Below are 17,014 nucleotides of genomic sequence, written 5' to 3'. Positions count from 1 at the left end.
CAAGTCGCTTTTTTCTTTTGGCTTTTATGCAAAAGAAAAGGTATCACTGTCATTTCCTCCTCCTTTATTGATAACTTAGTGACAAGACAATGACAAAAGCAAGTATCGGATTTCATGAAAGCAAGTATCGGTTTTAGTGTCTTCTATCATATGTTTCACTAATGCTGTCACTGGTGGAGATAAATTGGAAGACTTAAAATTACAATGTAACGACTCAAAAATTACATGAGGTGCCAACAGCAAACTCGAACTTAATTGCCGATCAATCAAAAAAATCCTAGCTCCACCATTGAATGCTATAAATATCGGTATGTTTTCACCTTGTAACTAGACATACAAAAGTTTCAATTACAAATCCATGACTATTATCCTAATTTTGGATTTATTAATGGACGTTTAATGTCTTAACTAGAAAATTTTCCTAATTAACTATTTGTATACATTAAGCAAGAAACTGGCCAGAAATTACTAATTGTTCATTAACATGAACATAAATAGTACAAATTATGTATTTCTTTTTTGAATAAACCTTAGGGAAGGTTACATTCACATAATTTCTCTATCTTTCTCCCTCTCCCTCTCTCTCTCTCTCTCTCTCTCTCTCTCTCTAGCACAGGGGTGTTGGAGCTAGAATTTTGGTTGAAGGGCCACTAATTCGACAACTTTAAGGCTATTAAGGGCAGCTATATATATAAACAATCAAATATATCAAAGCATTAACATAAAAATATACAAACTTTGTGAGCAGCCACCATGTGGCTCTGCCACCGATGGTGGATAAAGTGTTAGCTGGCTTGACTCCACTAGTATAAATAGTTCATATATTAATAAACCTGTAAATTTTGTTGTTTAATGTTCTTGATTTGAGGTTGTATTTTACACTTATATCTGCTTCTTTGGAAGAACTGATACATTTGTACGTCCTTAGCGTATGTATCTTATATGAATATGGAAACGTGAAATTGGTAAACTTATGGCATGTAGGACGTTGGATGATACGCTCAAAAGAATGAAAGCTTTCTTCTATTTTGTAGTAGACTAAATGTTCAGGTTTTCCAGGATTTACCAATCATGGGATGCAGAGAATGTTTGTGGACATGAAAAACAAATAATAGCAAGAAGGAGAAAAACAAAATTATTCGATTTAGAAATCCGAATGGACTTGATTTAAACTGGAACCAAATTGCTTGTTTGATAACGTAAATCTCGTTTCATAAAAAACAATACACGGTTCGGGGCCTTCGGGCCTCATCAAACACTCCATGCGTGTTTTCGAGACTTCCGTCCTCCCGGCTCGACTCTTTGCCTTCCGCCGGTTCCCCAAAAGCTCATTTTCTTCTTCACCCGTGCTCGTCGAAGCAATTCGGCCCGCCCCTTTCCACGATTTGTTGAATTTGGCTAGTTATCGTCATCGAACTAAGGCTTGATTCAAACTGAGAGTGAAGTTCACGGGGGTTTGCCGGATTGGGGTTTCATTGGACTCACAGATCGGAATTTCGATCAGTTTTGGGGTCTTAGATCATCCCCGAGTTCTGTTTTTTGGAAATTTATTTCAATTTATTGAATTTTGTTGGTTACTTTTCCTGGGTATCCCCAATTTTTCATGGGCTTCATTGTTTCTGTTCGTACCGTTGGTGACCTTCTTTACTTAGAGGAACATGGTGGTTAGATGTGTCCAGTGAATTTTGGTTTCTGATCTCGGTACCGAAATTAGGGGGTTAATTTTGTATAGTCGATGTAGAGATCGATACCGATAGGGGCGTGAAGGATTTGGTGTGAGGTACTCGGAAGGTTTCATCCATGGATGGTAATAAGGATGAGGCATTGAGATGCATCAGTATCACGAAAGAGGCACTCGCTTCTGGCGATGAATCCCGAGCGCTAAAGTTCATTCGAATTGCGCGGCGCCTTGATGGTAATTTGGAGGTTGATGATCTTCTGGCTGCTTGTGAGAGAAGGAATCTTGATTCTGAAGTTTCTAAAAGGAAGAAATATCTCAGGGGAAACGAGATTATGAATTAGAAGGGAATTCGAACCGGCAAGAAAAGAAGGCACGCGCGGGTTCTTCGAATGGTAGATGTGATTTCACCGACGAACATGCTGCATTGATTCGGCAAGTCACGAGGAGCAAGGATTACTATGAAATTCTTGGCCTTGAGAAGACCTGCTCTGTGGAGGAAGTCTAGAAATCGTACTGGAAATTGTCCCTGAAAGTTCATCCGGATAAGAATAAGGCCCCCGGTGCCGACGAGGCATTCAATCGAAAGCTTTCAAGTGCTTGAGTGACGGTGAATCGCGGAGGCAGTACGACCAAACAGGTCTGGTTGAAGATTTCAGTTTAACCAGCAGCACCATATGAGGAGGAGAAGAAGAAGAGCCAAGAATGACTTATTTGATGAGGATTTCGACCCAGACGAGGTCTTCCGTTCGTTCTTTTTCAGTTCACAGGCAGAAGTCTTCCACAATGGGCACATTTACAGAGCCAAGCACAGGGCGAGGGAACAAAGAGGGAGTGAAGTCGACAATGGCTTCAATTTCATGATGGTCGTGCAAATGTTGCCTATATTCTGCCATATTCGGAACCAAAGTATTCTCTGCAGAAGTCACACGCATATCCGGTCCCCAAAGTTACTGAGAAATTCGGGATCGAATTCTTTGTCAAGTCACTGGATTTTGATCAAGATTTCCCACCAGGAAGCCTGTCACGAGCAAATTTAGAGGAACAGATAGTGAGGGAATATAGAAACAGTCTTGCACGTTACTGTCATATTGAATTGCAGAGGCGTCACTGGAGAAGTAACTATCCAACTCCCTATTGTGATAAGTTGCAAAGTTTTGGAGAAGCTCGGTGAAGTGATAATGGTGTTCGTCCTTTTAATTCACGATTGCTCCTTTGTAACATTTGATACCTTTGCTTGTCTTAGTATTCTGTCAGTTACTCTGGCTTATATCAGAGGAATAGTTTTTTTTTTTTTTTCTTGTCCATTCTTGTGAATGGATGTCATCATCTTCCACATTTCGTATACACAAGAATTTTCTGCTGCATGTTTATGGCTTTCTATAGCTAGTTGGTTTAATAGTTTTACTGCTGTTATTTTGGAGATTGAATCTGAATAAGAAAGTTGAAACCCTGTTTAGGTTTTCCTGTGCCGTCTCGGAAGCACTGTCACTTCACTTGCCGAAGAATAACTTGGATGGGTTGAGGGGAACGAATGGACTCTTAAGAGTTATAATGGAATCTATTTCTGTCTCTCACAAGCTACCAGTGCTTAACAGACTAAAACAAATAAATGAGTTGCTGGTGCAGTTTTGAACAATGAATATATTTCTCTCACAAAAAAATTGTTCTTCGTGTTTCAAAAAGCTGTCTTTTCCTCTATTACATGGGAGTTTGTTCTCGTTTCCACTGCTCTTAGAGTTCTCAACAAAGTTGGGCATCCAAATCAGTTTGTGTGAATTTACTTAAATCTTGGCTTAAAAAAAAAAAAAAAAAACTAAATGCTGGCTGCAAACATCGTCTTTGCAGCAGACATTAGGTAATGAATTACTTGCACAAAGATAAGCAAGCAGTATCTTTGTTCGTTGGTGTTTTCTGTTAGCTAGTCATAACTGATAAGAAGCCAGGTCTATGCATAATACGATATAGATGAATAAAGTGTCACAGCAATATATACGAGACATGTTTATTTTTTAATACGTTTGTCCGAATTCATATTGTTCAATGCACTTAAGTTTCTAACTCTGGTTCTTACAGACGCTGGGGAAAACTGAGCGGAGAGCTCGATCTTGAGAAGGACGCAGAGTCAACTCATTAATTTTTCTTTGGCTTTCTATTGGGTATTCTTAGGATTCTTAGGATTATTAGTGGTTTTCTTCTTGGCTTTTTTTTTTCTTTTTTCCTAAGACTCTCTGCGGTGAAAAAGAATTTGCATGACTTGGACAATTATATCTAAAACACGTTACGACCAAAATTAGCCTAGCCATTCATTTTTAAAAAATATATATATGTAAATTAAAAAAAATCACTTAAAAAATAATATTTCTGTCCATGTTAAAATTTAAAAACTTTAATTCGGCTTCTTTTTAAAAAATTTCCGCCCTACCATATGTATATACCTTTATTATATAAAAAATATACCTTTATTATATTAAAAAAAAGTGGACCTATTTAGCATGGTTCAACAAAAATAGCTTTTTGCCAAGTATCCCTAGGTCATCACTTGGTTCGGCATTACTGTCATAAAAGAACTAAAGTACTCTGTAGTAAAACAAATTTACGTTCTACAAACTATACTGAATTTACTTAGTTTCTTTAATGTGACAATTTTCTTTTTAAATTCTAGAAAGTTATTTTTGCAAACTTATGAATCCACATTCATTTTCTTGCTCGTGTCAACTTTTATAAGGAGAAAAGGTAATGGTTCACTGATTTAACAATTATTTTACCATAAAATAATATCATATAGTTTTCTATCAATATTGGAAAAGCTTAGGTGTATTTTTAACAATATTAAAACGATTAGTCATGATTATGAAAATGTCATAATTTTTTGTTTTTAAAACTTATTATTGATTTTAAAATAAAGTTGAAGGCGAAGGTTGGCTTCCATCACATTGACGGGACGTTGGGCTCTAGGGGTGAACATGAGCTTAGTCGATCAGCCAGCTTGAGCTTGGCTCGACTAATGAAACCTTGTGCTCACACAATAGAAGCAGCTCGAGCATGATTCTTCATGTATGTGTTGAACTCAAACTCGACTCAATTAAGGCTTGACAAGCTCGTTTGAATATATGGACTACTACTTTGCCATAAATCAAGCTCTACTCGATTAAGGTTTGACAAACTTGAATGAGCTTTTGTAAAAACTTACGTAAATAATTAATGTCAATATACCGGTTTTTAATTTTAAAAATGATTCAGATATTTTAAAAACCACTACACATAATTTTCAAGCCGAGTCTAACTTTAACAGTTCAAGTTCAACTCAATAATTTGAATGAATCGATTCATGAACTCGAGCTGGACTTGTTAAGCAAATCACTCGGTTCATGAACCGAGTTTTAACGAGTTGAGTCATCCCTATTGGGCTCCCATTCCATTTCATTAAAACAAATAACACGCAAGAAAGAAAAAAGAACATGTCATGTCTGAGCCAAATAGATGGAACACAACATTACTATTAAAAAAAAGGTTGATTCTAATAAACTGTTATGTTTTAAACCTCAATGACGAATTTCAGATACTTGAATAAATTAATTTCCAGACGCATTTGAGCATGTATATATAAAAAAACTATTAGGTGGGGATGGATTTACTAATTGGCTTCTAATTCATGGATGTGTTTTGAAAAGAGAAAATAAAAGTAAAAAAATATAAATACTATATAATATTATAAAAATATGTAAAAGTAGAAAATTAAGAAAAATGGCAACTTTTAAAAATTACTAAAAATATTAACAGTGTGGGACGTGTGGGGCCCCATACTTGCAAACATTTAAATTTTAGGTATCCTTATTGAATCATGCTTTATCATTTTTTTAATCTGTCAATACAACGAACATATGCAATATATTTCATTTGGATGAGCCTATTATTACTACAAAGGACGTTTTTCATATGGATATAACTTTATACTAGAAACAAGGGGATTCGACCTGCAGACCACCTCCCCGGTGAGAGGTTCGGTGCTCACGTCAACTTCAGTTTGGTGAGTATCTAAAGAGGGGCATTATTTTCCTTTGCCTATCAAACGGGAGATCAAAAAATGTTACCGTTGAAGGGGTTTCCAGAAATATGGGGACGGGCTTTTCGGGATCGAAAAATAGCCCCTTACGCCACGTTTGATGGCCTGGATTTTTTTGAGGGGGAATTTTTTTAAGGAAAATTCTCCACAGTAAAATGAGAAAAGGGTAAATTTTACTTTTTTTTGTTTCAGACCATGTTTGATGGCACTGGAATTTTTTTGAAGGGTAAAAAATACATAGTTTGATGTTTGGAAAAATTTTGCACGGAAATTTTTTTTTACCGTTAAAATTTTTTGACCGATTCATATCTTCCTGCCTTTTGCTACCTTCCTGCTAGAAGGTGCGGATCATGCTGTTCCTTGCAATTTGTTCTCAATGAACTGCCAGAAGGAGAGCAGAAATGAACGATGGTGAGGGTTCGTGTGAAAGAGGTGTTTCAGTTTCTCCTTTGGCATCCTTGCAGCGGCATTCTTGCAGCAAACCTCTGTCTGAGCACAAGTTCTCAAATCCCATGTACTCGTGCTTTTCCATCTTGTGGATCATATTTGATATGCCAACTCCACCTGTGAACATAAATTTTGCACCAAAAGCGAATGGACTGTAAATATATTGACAACTATGACAAGAAAAGAGAGATTGAAGATAGACAAACAGCGATCAGAAGGAGCAACAATAGAGTGAGTAAACTAAGAAACTGTAAGTTCAATTGAGAAGGTAAATTTTCAAGATGAAATCAACTCAAGTTGTTATTAGGAAAATGGTATCAATTCTGACAATTCAATTAACTGCTGAAAAGTCATGACATCGATATTATCCTCATTCCACCTCTTCTAATTTCAAATGAAGATCATTTTAACCAGCATTGCTGAGAGCTTCTCTTGAAGCATCATGCTTTCCAAGACAACTCAAACTCAGTATTTTACTGTATAACATGATTACTTCTAATTAAACATGTCCCTACCAATACATACTTTCAGCAATAGCACATTTCCAATACTAATTAGGCTTCGAAGGAAACTTGTAAGAAACTAGAGATTCACCAATCAGGAGATAAAATATTCATTGACAGTTGATAACAGATATACATTTACAGAAACTTGGGCTGCTGCAGATATACACTATCCTCAAGCGAAATAAACATATAGATTACATTTACGTATTTGGATACAAAAACAAATAACAAGACTCAACATTTTAAATTGCTTATCTATGGAAGACATAAACTAGTTGCAGGACAATGAAACTTAATGGAGTAAACAAGCTAATTGCAGGACAGTGAAACACCCTGAAGGGCCTGAACCTCAACTGATATACTAAAGCCAATAAAGGCCTGCAAAAACATCAAAATTTCTAAAAATTGGGCGAAGGATGTTGAAAAAGCCTTTGATGAATAAATGGAGCATATGCAATATCCACCTGTTAATCCAGATTTTTATCAACTGCATGAAGAAATACACCAACATCAGGAGGGGAAAAAAAAGGGCACCGGGAGGAAGAAAAAAGGTATCAGGAGTGTACCATACACTACGAGGTGCAGGGAGAGGGGAGGCCGCCGGTTCCCCTCTACAGTGCTGGTGACGCCTGATAAGGCGCTGGCAGTTCTGGGCAGCCGGCGACGCTTCACCAGGCGTTGGCAGAGGGAGAGAAATGAAGTGGAGATGGAGCGAAAGAGGGGAAGTGGAACGAGCTTACCTGTGAAGAAATACGATCGGTCGGTCGGTCGGTCAGTAGGTCGATCGAAGGAGGAAGAGGCAGATGGCTTGTTGAGCGAAAGAGGCGTTCGGTCGATCGAAGAAGGAAGACGCAGTGGCAAGGGAGAAGCACGATGAAAGAAGCTGTAACGGGCAAAAAAAAATCCTCGAAAAAAAGTCGGACCCGTGAGGGTCCGACTTTTTTCCAGGGTAAAGTTATCCTGAAACTTGATTTTTTGCGCGGTAAACTTTTCCACGTTTGATGGCGCTGGTTGAAACCGTACAGAAAAATAAACAGTGTTTTCCTGGCCATCAAACGTGGCCTTAGGTTAGACGCCTCTTGCAAGAGAAAGAGACGGCCTCTGCCTCCTCCGCCTGCTCTTGCGGCCTCTACCTCCTCCGCCTGCTCATGCTCCGGCCTCCTCCTCCTCCTGCTGCTTCGCTTGGCTTCGCCCCCCATGGTTCGTTCGGGTATTCAACGTCCGTCTCTCTCTCAAGCCAAGAAATTTGCTTTCCCTAATATTCAAACCCAGATGAACCTCTAAACTCCATCCCACACACTTTCCCTTTCTTCTCGATGAAACCTCTCAGCCGCAGGCTCTTCCCCTGCGTCTCCCCTCTTCTTCTTCAACTTTTTCCCCTATCCTCTCGGTGAAACATCTCAGCCGCAGGCTCTTCCCCTGCGTCTCCCCTGTTCTTCTGCAACTGCCATGCAACCCGTCTCCCTCCGAGCTCCCGCTCTTCTTCAAGGTATGCACTAAGCCTTCTTTCTCCACTCCCTCTCCCTTTCTATCGCTCAATCCAGGTTCTGAGTAGGCCATGGCCGAGACAGAAGGCCTTTCTCTGCTTAGATACTCATTCTTTGTCTCTGATTTACAGCCTTGACCTGCGGAAAGAAGGTGGTCATCGACGTCCCTGACCTGCGGAAAGAAGGTGGTCCAGCCCTAATCGCTGGTGGGTGTTCTCATATGAGGTCGTTTCTGAAACATCTATGTTAACCGGTTCTCTCTCTCTCTGGCTAAGGCTCTGGGTCTGCCATGGCCGACGCAGCTCTTGTATGTTATCTTTTCCTGTCTCTCTCACTGATTTGTTGTCTTCGTTGTGCTAGTCCTCAAGTTGTTTGATGAAATTTTTGTGTGTATGTATACCTTTGAAGCACTTTTTTGTATTTCATTCACATTGGAGTACGTTAAGTCTGTCATTAGCTTTCATAAGTAATTCTTAGGCACTTTAATTCTTTAACTTCCCTTTTTTCATGTTATTCTTTGAGGCGTCTGAGGAGAAGCAGAATTATTTAAATCAGTATTGATTTTTTTCTTGTAGTTGTCAAAGTGAGTGAACATATATGTATGTAATCATCATGTGATCATCGATTGCTTTCCAATCCAGTTATGATATTTGTATTTCTGTATGCATTCATTCATATGGGTTCTTCTGCATTGGAATGCCAAGGGATTGGTTAAACGAGTCTTGGTCCGTGGCATAAGTAAATGAAAATGGTTACTGTGGTGGACATGATTTTCATATGTTGCTATGAAACACTGAATATCTTTTACTGTAGATGACATCTACTATGTTAGGAAGTCAGCAATATGTATTTTTTTTTGCTTTGTGTAATCTCTTATTTTTTATTTTTCTTATCTTTGTGATCTTTTATTTTATTTTATTTTCTTTATCTGCTCTACCAGCTGAATATCTTAGCTGTAGAGAGTCATGACTCTGCAAGGGCTATGTTTCAAGCTGTTGGTGATCCCAACAGCTCATGTTGTTTTCTGTTTGTTGGTCGATCAAGTTCTTGCTGCTGCTGATTAGGTTGAGAGGATTGAGCTGTCATGTTTTTCATTTCTAGTGTGTTATATCTCTTCAATAATCTGAGTTAATTTATTCTATATGAAATGGAAGACAAAGAGTACCTTTCCCTCCAACCATTCCTCAAAGTTACATCCTTTCATCTTGTCAACCTTCAACTTTTGCCTCGACTTTGAAAGTGGTGTTTTAGTTGGGTAGCGGAGTTGGAATTAACCTTTTCTCGTAGTCATTTTTTTCCCTTTTTCTCAAGGAACCCTTACAATAGGAGAAGTCTAAGGAATTCATCTTGTTATGAACCCTTCTATCACAAAGCCCTATATTTACAGGGTGAGTTCAAGGGGAATGATTTCTTGTGATGTTTAGTTTGCAAAAACCATCCTAGTCATTTCTCTTCTTCCAACCATAGGTCACTTGGTTTTATAAATGTACACTTCTTGAAGAAAAGGGAAAACAATCTAGGTAATATATCACTTGACGTCAAGAAGTTTTAATAAACCAACTATTTTTGAAAAGGAATTTTGCTGCACTACGATGTACCTTCGATTTGTCTAAGGTATAGCTTGATAGACAGGAAAATTTTTCCATGGAAATTTTTTTTGACCGTTTATAGATTCAGAACAAAATTAATAAACCAGAGAAACAAATAGCAATAATTCAGCAGCACCTCTCGCTCTATAGAACATTTCATCAGTCGGAAATGATGAAAAATAACCATCATCAACAAAAATGACAATCGGCGGTAGAGAAAGGAAAAGTTCAACGACAACATGGGCTACACATAATTAGATGTGATAAACCATTCGAGGCTCATACACTAGAATGAGAGAACAATATAAATGATCAAAGGCCATCAGAATTACCAACGTCTTGTGGGACTTGATCTTTATCACATTTGCTGCACGTTTGTCAATGTCATAAATTCACCCGTCTGCATGATGCCAAGACATCAATTTTGAAGGCAAAATGCTAAGAAGAATGAGAAATATGTATTAAACTGCAGCAATATCTATCAAAAAAGCCTACTAAATATATGCAAGTCCGTCAAGCATTTTCAAACTGTAGCTCTCAGACACCACACAACAGACAAGCTTTTCACTTTTGAATTAGAAAATGTAGAAGCAAAATGCTCCTTCAAAGTTTCAACTTACAAGAAAGTTACAAACTTACAAGAAAGTTAAGACTTCAAATGCAAGTACTAATCAATCTGATATTATCCTCATTGCACCTCTTTTAATTTCAATTCAAGATAATTTTTATCAGTCATACACCTCTGCAGCTGAATCTCTAGCTCCTGTATCCTACACTCAGCATTGCTGAGAGCTTCTCGGCAAGCATCAGCCGTTTCTGCCTTGGCATTCAGCTCCTTCTCCTTCCAATCAATCTAGCTTCCTATTCTTGTTTCACGAATTGTCCATAAACAATGAAATGAATGTAGTTCATTTTTTCTCTGCTTACGAAGTGCCCATAAACAATCAAATGAATGTAGTTCATTTTTTCTAGTTTTACAAAGTGCCCATGAACGTGATGCAGCAATAAAACAACTATAAATAAACCTCATCCTAAATCTAAATAAAGTCCAATAAACAAACAACAAGGCCCTAGAGCAAAACCATTTATAAGGTCTAATGTCACAGACCTGAATCTTGGAAGAGCACAGGAGGGTAGATCTGATAATAAGATGGAAATAACATGATTGTTAGGCTATACTTAAAGAGAACTGTGCTCTTGTTATGTGAAGCTTTTTCTATTCCCTCAAAGAAAGACAGATTCAGAAACAAATAAAATCCCCCTGCATGCTCCTCCTTTTCCTATACTTAGCCTCTGGGAAGTACATAAAGGCCCTATGGTGTTATAGCCCATTAGGTTTGCCAAAGATATTCAAAATTCTGAAGACTATGATGACAACATCAATTTCTTGTCTTGGAACTTGACCCTTGGTAAAAGAAATATCCTTAAATTTGAAGGGTATAATAAGGATTTTTATTATTTTATTTAATAAGCTGTAATAAGAAGGACCTCCATATAATTTTTCATTAATCTTTGTTTAAATAGATATTGGGTGTAATGAATTTCTTTTTTTTCGTGTCCTCAAATCTATTTCCACAAAGATGTTAAAAACAAATTTTGAAGGAGAATATCTATCAAATGACTCCAAAAATAACTTAGAATTTAATAGAATTATTCACCAAAGGTCTTATCCATAAACACCTAGCAAAATGGACTATATGAAAGAAAAGATAAACATATGATTATAACCCAGAAACTCTTCTTATCTCTAGAAGAGTTCCTAAGGATATTTGGGCTGAAGATACTCTCACTTCAGTATGTCTCATCCATAGAGTGCCATGTGAATCATTATCAAATATAACACTCTTGAAAACTTTTGAAATCACTAAGAATTGTGGGATGCAAATGCTATTTACTAAATGACAAAGGAGACGCAGTTCGAAACTCAAAAAGAATATATGTGTAGTGCTATCAAAACTAATAGATCTATCGTTTCAAGAAATATTAGTTTTGTGGAAAATGAAAGTGGATTTGATGATCTTAAAGTACTTGATCAGAGAGTCGATTGGTCATTTTTTTAAACTTGCTATGTGGCTAGAAGTGAATTTGACGAATGAGTGGTAGAAAAGGAAGGGACAGGGGACTGTCCCTTGTTTAAAGTCAGATTTTATACCTTGTAAGAAAGTTGAAAATCCTTTTCTTCAACTTCAGCTCTTCTTATTTCATAAGGAAAATTTCCTCTCATTATGGTTCAAGTTAAGAAGTTCTAAACACATGATAATTCCACAAATAATTTCTAACACTTTTATCTCGTTGTTTGGTATTTTTAATTTTTTCTTGGAGATAATATTTATGGGCCATAACTTTCTGGATGATGGCCCTATAGCTGACAGGTCCCAGGATTGAACTTGGCTCTGATACTATATACTTCAGTAACTAATAATGAACTACATTGCCTTGAAAAAAAACTAAATCCAATAAGCTTCAAAGCTCAAAATTAATATGACAAGTTCAAAAGGACCTATTTGCAAACAAACGCTGTCAATGTGCACTAAGGAACAACACAGAAATATTCACTATTATTGAAGGCGAGATGGCTGAAAAAAGCCATGGCTTACACAAGTGGAAAATTCTGTTATTTATATGATAGATGATGGCCAAGTCTTCCATTGTACTAGCCTATGGCTAGAGAATTGGCCGTTGGAGCTGGTCAACAGCTAGCTTGGACAGTCAAGGGCTATCGTTGATAAAAAACTAAAGGAATACAAAATACAGAAAAAGGGAACAAAATACATAAACAGAAAATAGGAATATAGGAGTACATGATTCAACGCTATATAGATTATGAGTTTCGCAACATATACATATACTCGGTGACCGAGCATAATGGGTGAAGGATCCAAAGATATGCAGAACTTGAGGGAGGCTATTAAGATGTGTTATATTGATGCTTCTGGTGTTATGTTTCAATATAGATCCAGTTGTAAAAAGGTCTTTTTTTGTCTTTTAGTACCCTAATTAGAAAATAATCTCTCTTAAGAGGGAGAAAGGAAGAGAGACATTAAATCTAAAGCTTTTGCTGCTGCATAACAGAAAGAAAATCCTCCCTTAGTGCCTTCTACTGCTCTTCCAATGTACGCAAGTCAGTTCTGTTTCTTACAGTGAATTGTTAAAGTTATACATAATTTTGTCTTCAAGATGCAAACCTAAGTTTAATACAGATGATCAGATTTCTAGATACTTTTACTTTTTACATGCACATTTTCAATCTATTCTTACTTTTTTCTTTCAGTTGCGTACTTGCTTGGTCACCCAGTACTTGGCTACTCTTTGGACATTGGTAAAGAACATGCGAATCTGATAGATGAAAGGCTGCAGAAATTAATTTACAGTGGTCAGCTTGATGAAAAGGAGCTAGACAGTTAGAACTTGCACTCGTTACCTTCTCTCACTTTATTTGGATTTTGTCTTCACTGAAAGGCAAGGTAAAAGGTTTCATGCTTTGAGCTGTTTCTCATTCAATTTGCATCAGTTCCTCCAGTCACTCTAGAATGTTTACATTGATACCTGGTGCAGTCAGTCCAGCTAGTAAGCCCCCTGATTCTCTATTGGTTCTCTTGGCTCTTCCTTTCTAGGTTTCAGTTTTGTTTTTTGTTTTTTTTTTATGGTTCAATCTAATAAAATATCATATGTATAAATGGCTTGGAGCAATTTGATGTATCTATTATTTTCATGGCTTTGAGTGTAGCATTGATGTATCCACACGCATGCTGCCAATTAAACATGCATATGTGGCCATAGAATAGCACTTTCACCAAAGCTCCTTGCTTCTTAAGATTTAATTTCCTTCTTTGTCAGTGATAGAATTGTAATCTTGACAGACGGTTTAAGAATCCATGTAAATACATACATATTTCTCTGTGTACAAGCCTGTGGATGTGAGTGTGTATGTAGGTCCATAATGTCTTTCTTAGTTGGAAGTTCTGATGGCCCAGTGGTTCTTCTGTAACAGAATTTGATCCTTGGTTTCTTTTTGGGTGATAGGTGTTTTTCCGCTTTAAGCCATCCTAACACCAGCTATTGGCAATGGGGAAGAATGAATTTCTCACGCCTAAAGCGATTGCCAATAGAATTAAGGCAAAGGGACTGCAGAAACTTCGGTGGTACTGTCAAATGTGCCAGAAGCAATGCCGGGATGAGAATGGGTTCAAGTGCCACTGTATGAGCGAGAGCCACCAGCGCCAAATGCAGGTCTTTGGGCAGAATCCTCACCGGATTATTGGTGGTTACTCTGAGGAGTTCGAGCAGGCATTCATGGAACATATGAAGCGGAGTCACCGTTTCAGCCGGGTGGCTGCCACGGTTGTTTATAATGAATACATTTCTGATCGGCATCACATTCACATGAACTCCACACAATGGGCTACCCTGACTGAATTTGTCAAGTACCTGGGGCGTACTGGGAAATGCAAAGTGGAAGAGACCCCTAAAGGTTGGTTTATGACATATATAGATCGAGAATCAGAGGAATATTTCAAGGAGAAGCAGAAAAACAAAAGGTTGAAATCAGATGCTGTTGAAGAAGAAAAACAGGAGAAGGCCATAGCTAAACAGATAGAAAGGGCAGAGCAGTTGATGCCCAAAACCGATGACAACTCTTTGCCTGTTGAGCCCGTGAAATTAGAGCAAGCGGGTAAGGTTGTATTTTCGTTGGGTTCTTCAAAGTCAGGAGCTACTGAGCAGGCTGAAAGTTCACAGCCATCAAGCAGCATATTAGTCCCTGCTTTTGGTGATCAAGAAGATGACAAACAACCAAAAAAGGTGAAAACAGGTGGTATCTCTGCTCTGGATGAATTGATGAAAGAGCAGGAAAGCGTGAAGGAGAGGAGCAATAGGAAAGACTATTGGCTATCTGAAGGAATTGTGGTAAAGATCATGAGTAAGGCACTGGCAGAAAAGGGTTATTACAAACAAAAAGGGATTGTACAGAAGGTGATAGATAAGTATGTTGGAGAGATCAAAATGATTGACAATGGGCACCTACTAAGAGTGGACCAGCAGGAGCTGGAAACTGTGATTCCTCAAATTGGTGGTTTGGTACGAATTGTGAATGGTGCATATCGTGGATCAAATGCAAGATTGCTTGCAATTGACACTGCAAACTACTGTGCCAAAGTTCAAATAGAGAAGGGAATCTATGATGGAAGGATTCTACAAGCAATTGATTATGAAGATATTTGTAAAATTATGCAGTAGTATGTTTAGATTGTATGTGATTTCATTCCTGAAGAGCACAAATTGGGTGCTCAGGTGGATGTATCATGTTCAATTTTAACCTGAGAAGGCTGGGCTGCTTCCATATTTTGCCTTCATAATGTTGGTATTTCCTATTCTGTTTCATCGTTTTTGATATGTGGAGTATACTGTTGCACTAGTTCACCCTTCATGGACATTTCTATTTTGAATTTGACTGCTTCAAGCTACTGGAGGTTACAGTAACCTCGCCAATCTGTATATCATGATGATTATGGTAATTCCATGGTGATGACTAGCATACATAGCTAATTGTCAGTTCATGCAAATTTGTGCTGTATATATTCCATACAACTGCTGAGAAACTTGTTTTTTCCTGTGTAATTGCCCGTTCAGGGACTGATTCTGGTTTTGATTAGGGATATGTCAATAAAAGTCAGCTAATTTCTCACTGATGATCGTTTTTACGTGTTCAAAAGCTGTGACGTATTGCTATACACTTCTCGCTGACATGGTAGAGACCCGCAAGCTTGGATATAAGTTCCCTCTGCCCCATGTAACTGGGGGCTGTTTTTTTGCATCCTTCCTTGATTTTTTATTGGTCAGCAAATTTTAGAGTTTAGTGTGGAGGTAAGCAACCGGGAAACCTGTGGACGTTTATGTCGTAAACCATGTCTCAGTGGCCATTTAAATCTTCTAGATTTATCAGATTTAATTAGGATCTGACTTTCTCTTCTATCCAGAACATTGGCATTTGGATTTCATATCGCCCTGGGGTCTGTGATTCAGTGATTAATTACACCTATAATCTTGGTGCCACGTGCTATGCATGGATATGAAATCTGAGAAGATCAAACACGTTGGAGCACTAGCCTGCAATATCCAAATACCAGATTTTTCACTTGTCTTGTTTGAATGAAAACTGGGTTAACCATGTTTTGCATGCGCATAAGTAGCTAGAGGATTCAGCAAAAGAATATGAAGCTCAGGCTTTGAAAATTATATTTTAGAAGTTTGAATGCAGTAGTGTGTTTTCATTTGGTAATTGTTATGCATAGAATTAATGTTTTTTGTTATTTCACCATTTATTGTTTGTTGGCTAATTATACTATATACATTTGTTCCTCTACTAGTCTATACGGCAATACTGTTTCTACTCCATTTTTTTCCCTTTTTGGAATTAAGCAAGTATGTTCAGGACAAAGCAATCGTCGTCTCTAGTGAACCGTATTGCAAATTTACATATATTACTCAAGTGCTTGAGACTATTACATGCCCTTGATGAAAACATTGAGCAGATTTGATGATATAAACTATACTCAAATAGTTTATCATCCATGCAAACCAGTCTGCCCATTTAGTTGTCTCATACTTTTGAAATATTCTACAGTTTTCTTTTGGATCTATGCATGCTAATCTCATTTTCGTTTCCCTGTCATCCATTTAAGCTGGTGATCTGCCAGATACATCTTCCTGGTTGCTTCTTATGTCAGCTAACTCCATCTAATCTTGGTACATCCTCTATGACAACCACCATGGATGACATGTAATTTGGGATATCCTTGGCTCTACGTCATTCACCTTGCCCCTGATGGATTATTTTGTGAGGCTGAAAGAATGCAAGAGTTGACCACTACATTTTCTGTCAGTCTTTCCACTGCATTACATTACACGTATGTGGGTGCACACGCGTTTGTCTACATGTGTGCATTTTGTGCATGTGTGTATCTGCGAACTTGTAAGAACCATCTTTGTCCAGTAGCCAAACTCAAACATAGATTATACATCATCCCACGCGTCTTCTACACACGTACACTATGCATGCATTGCATGCAAACAATGTTTAGAAGGTTGCAAATTCATGTTGCCGTTGTTGCTTTTCTTTCTCCTGTCCGGAAAGAGACTCCAGGGAGGCTTTTGTCATGAGGGTGTTTTATCTCCCCACTGCTCTTTTGTCACCGGAAGCTGGCCTTTAAATAGCGGAAAGATATTATTTTGAATATTGAGCT

The 17,014-nt window shown here is 37.8% G+C and overlaps 1 protein-coding gene and 1 pseudogene across 3 annotated transcripts; both read left to right on the top strand.

Annotated features, from left to right (window-relative positions):
- The first annotated feature begins 1,245 nt into the window (after window positions 1-1,245).
- LOC116257311 (chaperone protein dnaJ 49-like) lies at window positions 1,246-3,145 on the top strand (annotated as a pseudogene).
- Window positions 3,146-7,764: 4,619 nt separating this feature from the next.
- LOC116257550 (KIN17-like protein) lies at window positions 7,765-15,334 on the top strand. Of its 3 annotated transcripts, none has more exons than XM_031634415.2 (4): window positions 7,765-8,186; window positions 8,316-8,390; window positions 13,045-13,237; window positions 13,797-15,334. In XM_031634415.2, exon 4 carries the CDS (start codon window positions 13,839-13,841, stop codon window positions 15,006-15,008), a length of 1,170 nt encoding a protein of 389 aa, XP_031490275.1. In that variant the 5' UTR covers window positions 7,765-8,186; window positions 8,316-8,390; window positions 13,045-13,237; window positions 13,797-13,838; the 3' UTR covers window positions 15,009-15,334. The 3 variants fall into 3 exon arrangements, with proteins under 3 accessions (XP_031490275.1, XP_031490273.1, XP_031490274.1); XM_031634413.2 differs by having other exon boundaries at window positions 8,316-8,491; XM_031634414.2 differs by lacking the exon at window positions 13,045-13,237 and having other exon boundaries at window positions 8,316-8,491.
- The last annotated feature ends 1,680 nt before the right edge of the window (window positions 15,335-17,014 follow it).

The sequence above is a fragment of the Nymphaea colorata genome, chromosome 7 (genome assembly GCF_008831285.2).
Source record: "Nymphaea colorata isolate Beijing-Zhang1983 chromosome 7, ASM883128v2, whole genome shotgun sequence".
Taxonomy (NCBI): domain Eukaryota; kingdom Viridiplantae; phylum Streptophyta; class Magnoliopsida; order Nymphaeales; family Nymphaeaceae; genus Nymphaea; species Nymphaea colorata.
The sequence above is the reverse complement of the archived record's forward strand: the minus strand, read 5'-3'. Positions and strand labels throughout refer to the sequence as shown.

Bases quoted from the DNA above. Each gene is read 5' to 3' on its own strand.
- LOC116257550 (XM_031634415.2), top strand. From the start codon at position 13,839: ATGGGGAAGAATGAATTTCTCACGCCTAAAGCGATTGCCAATAGAATT.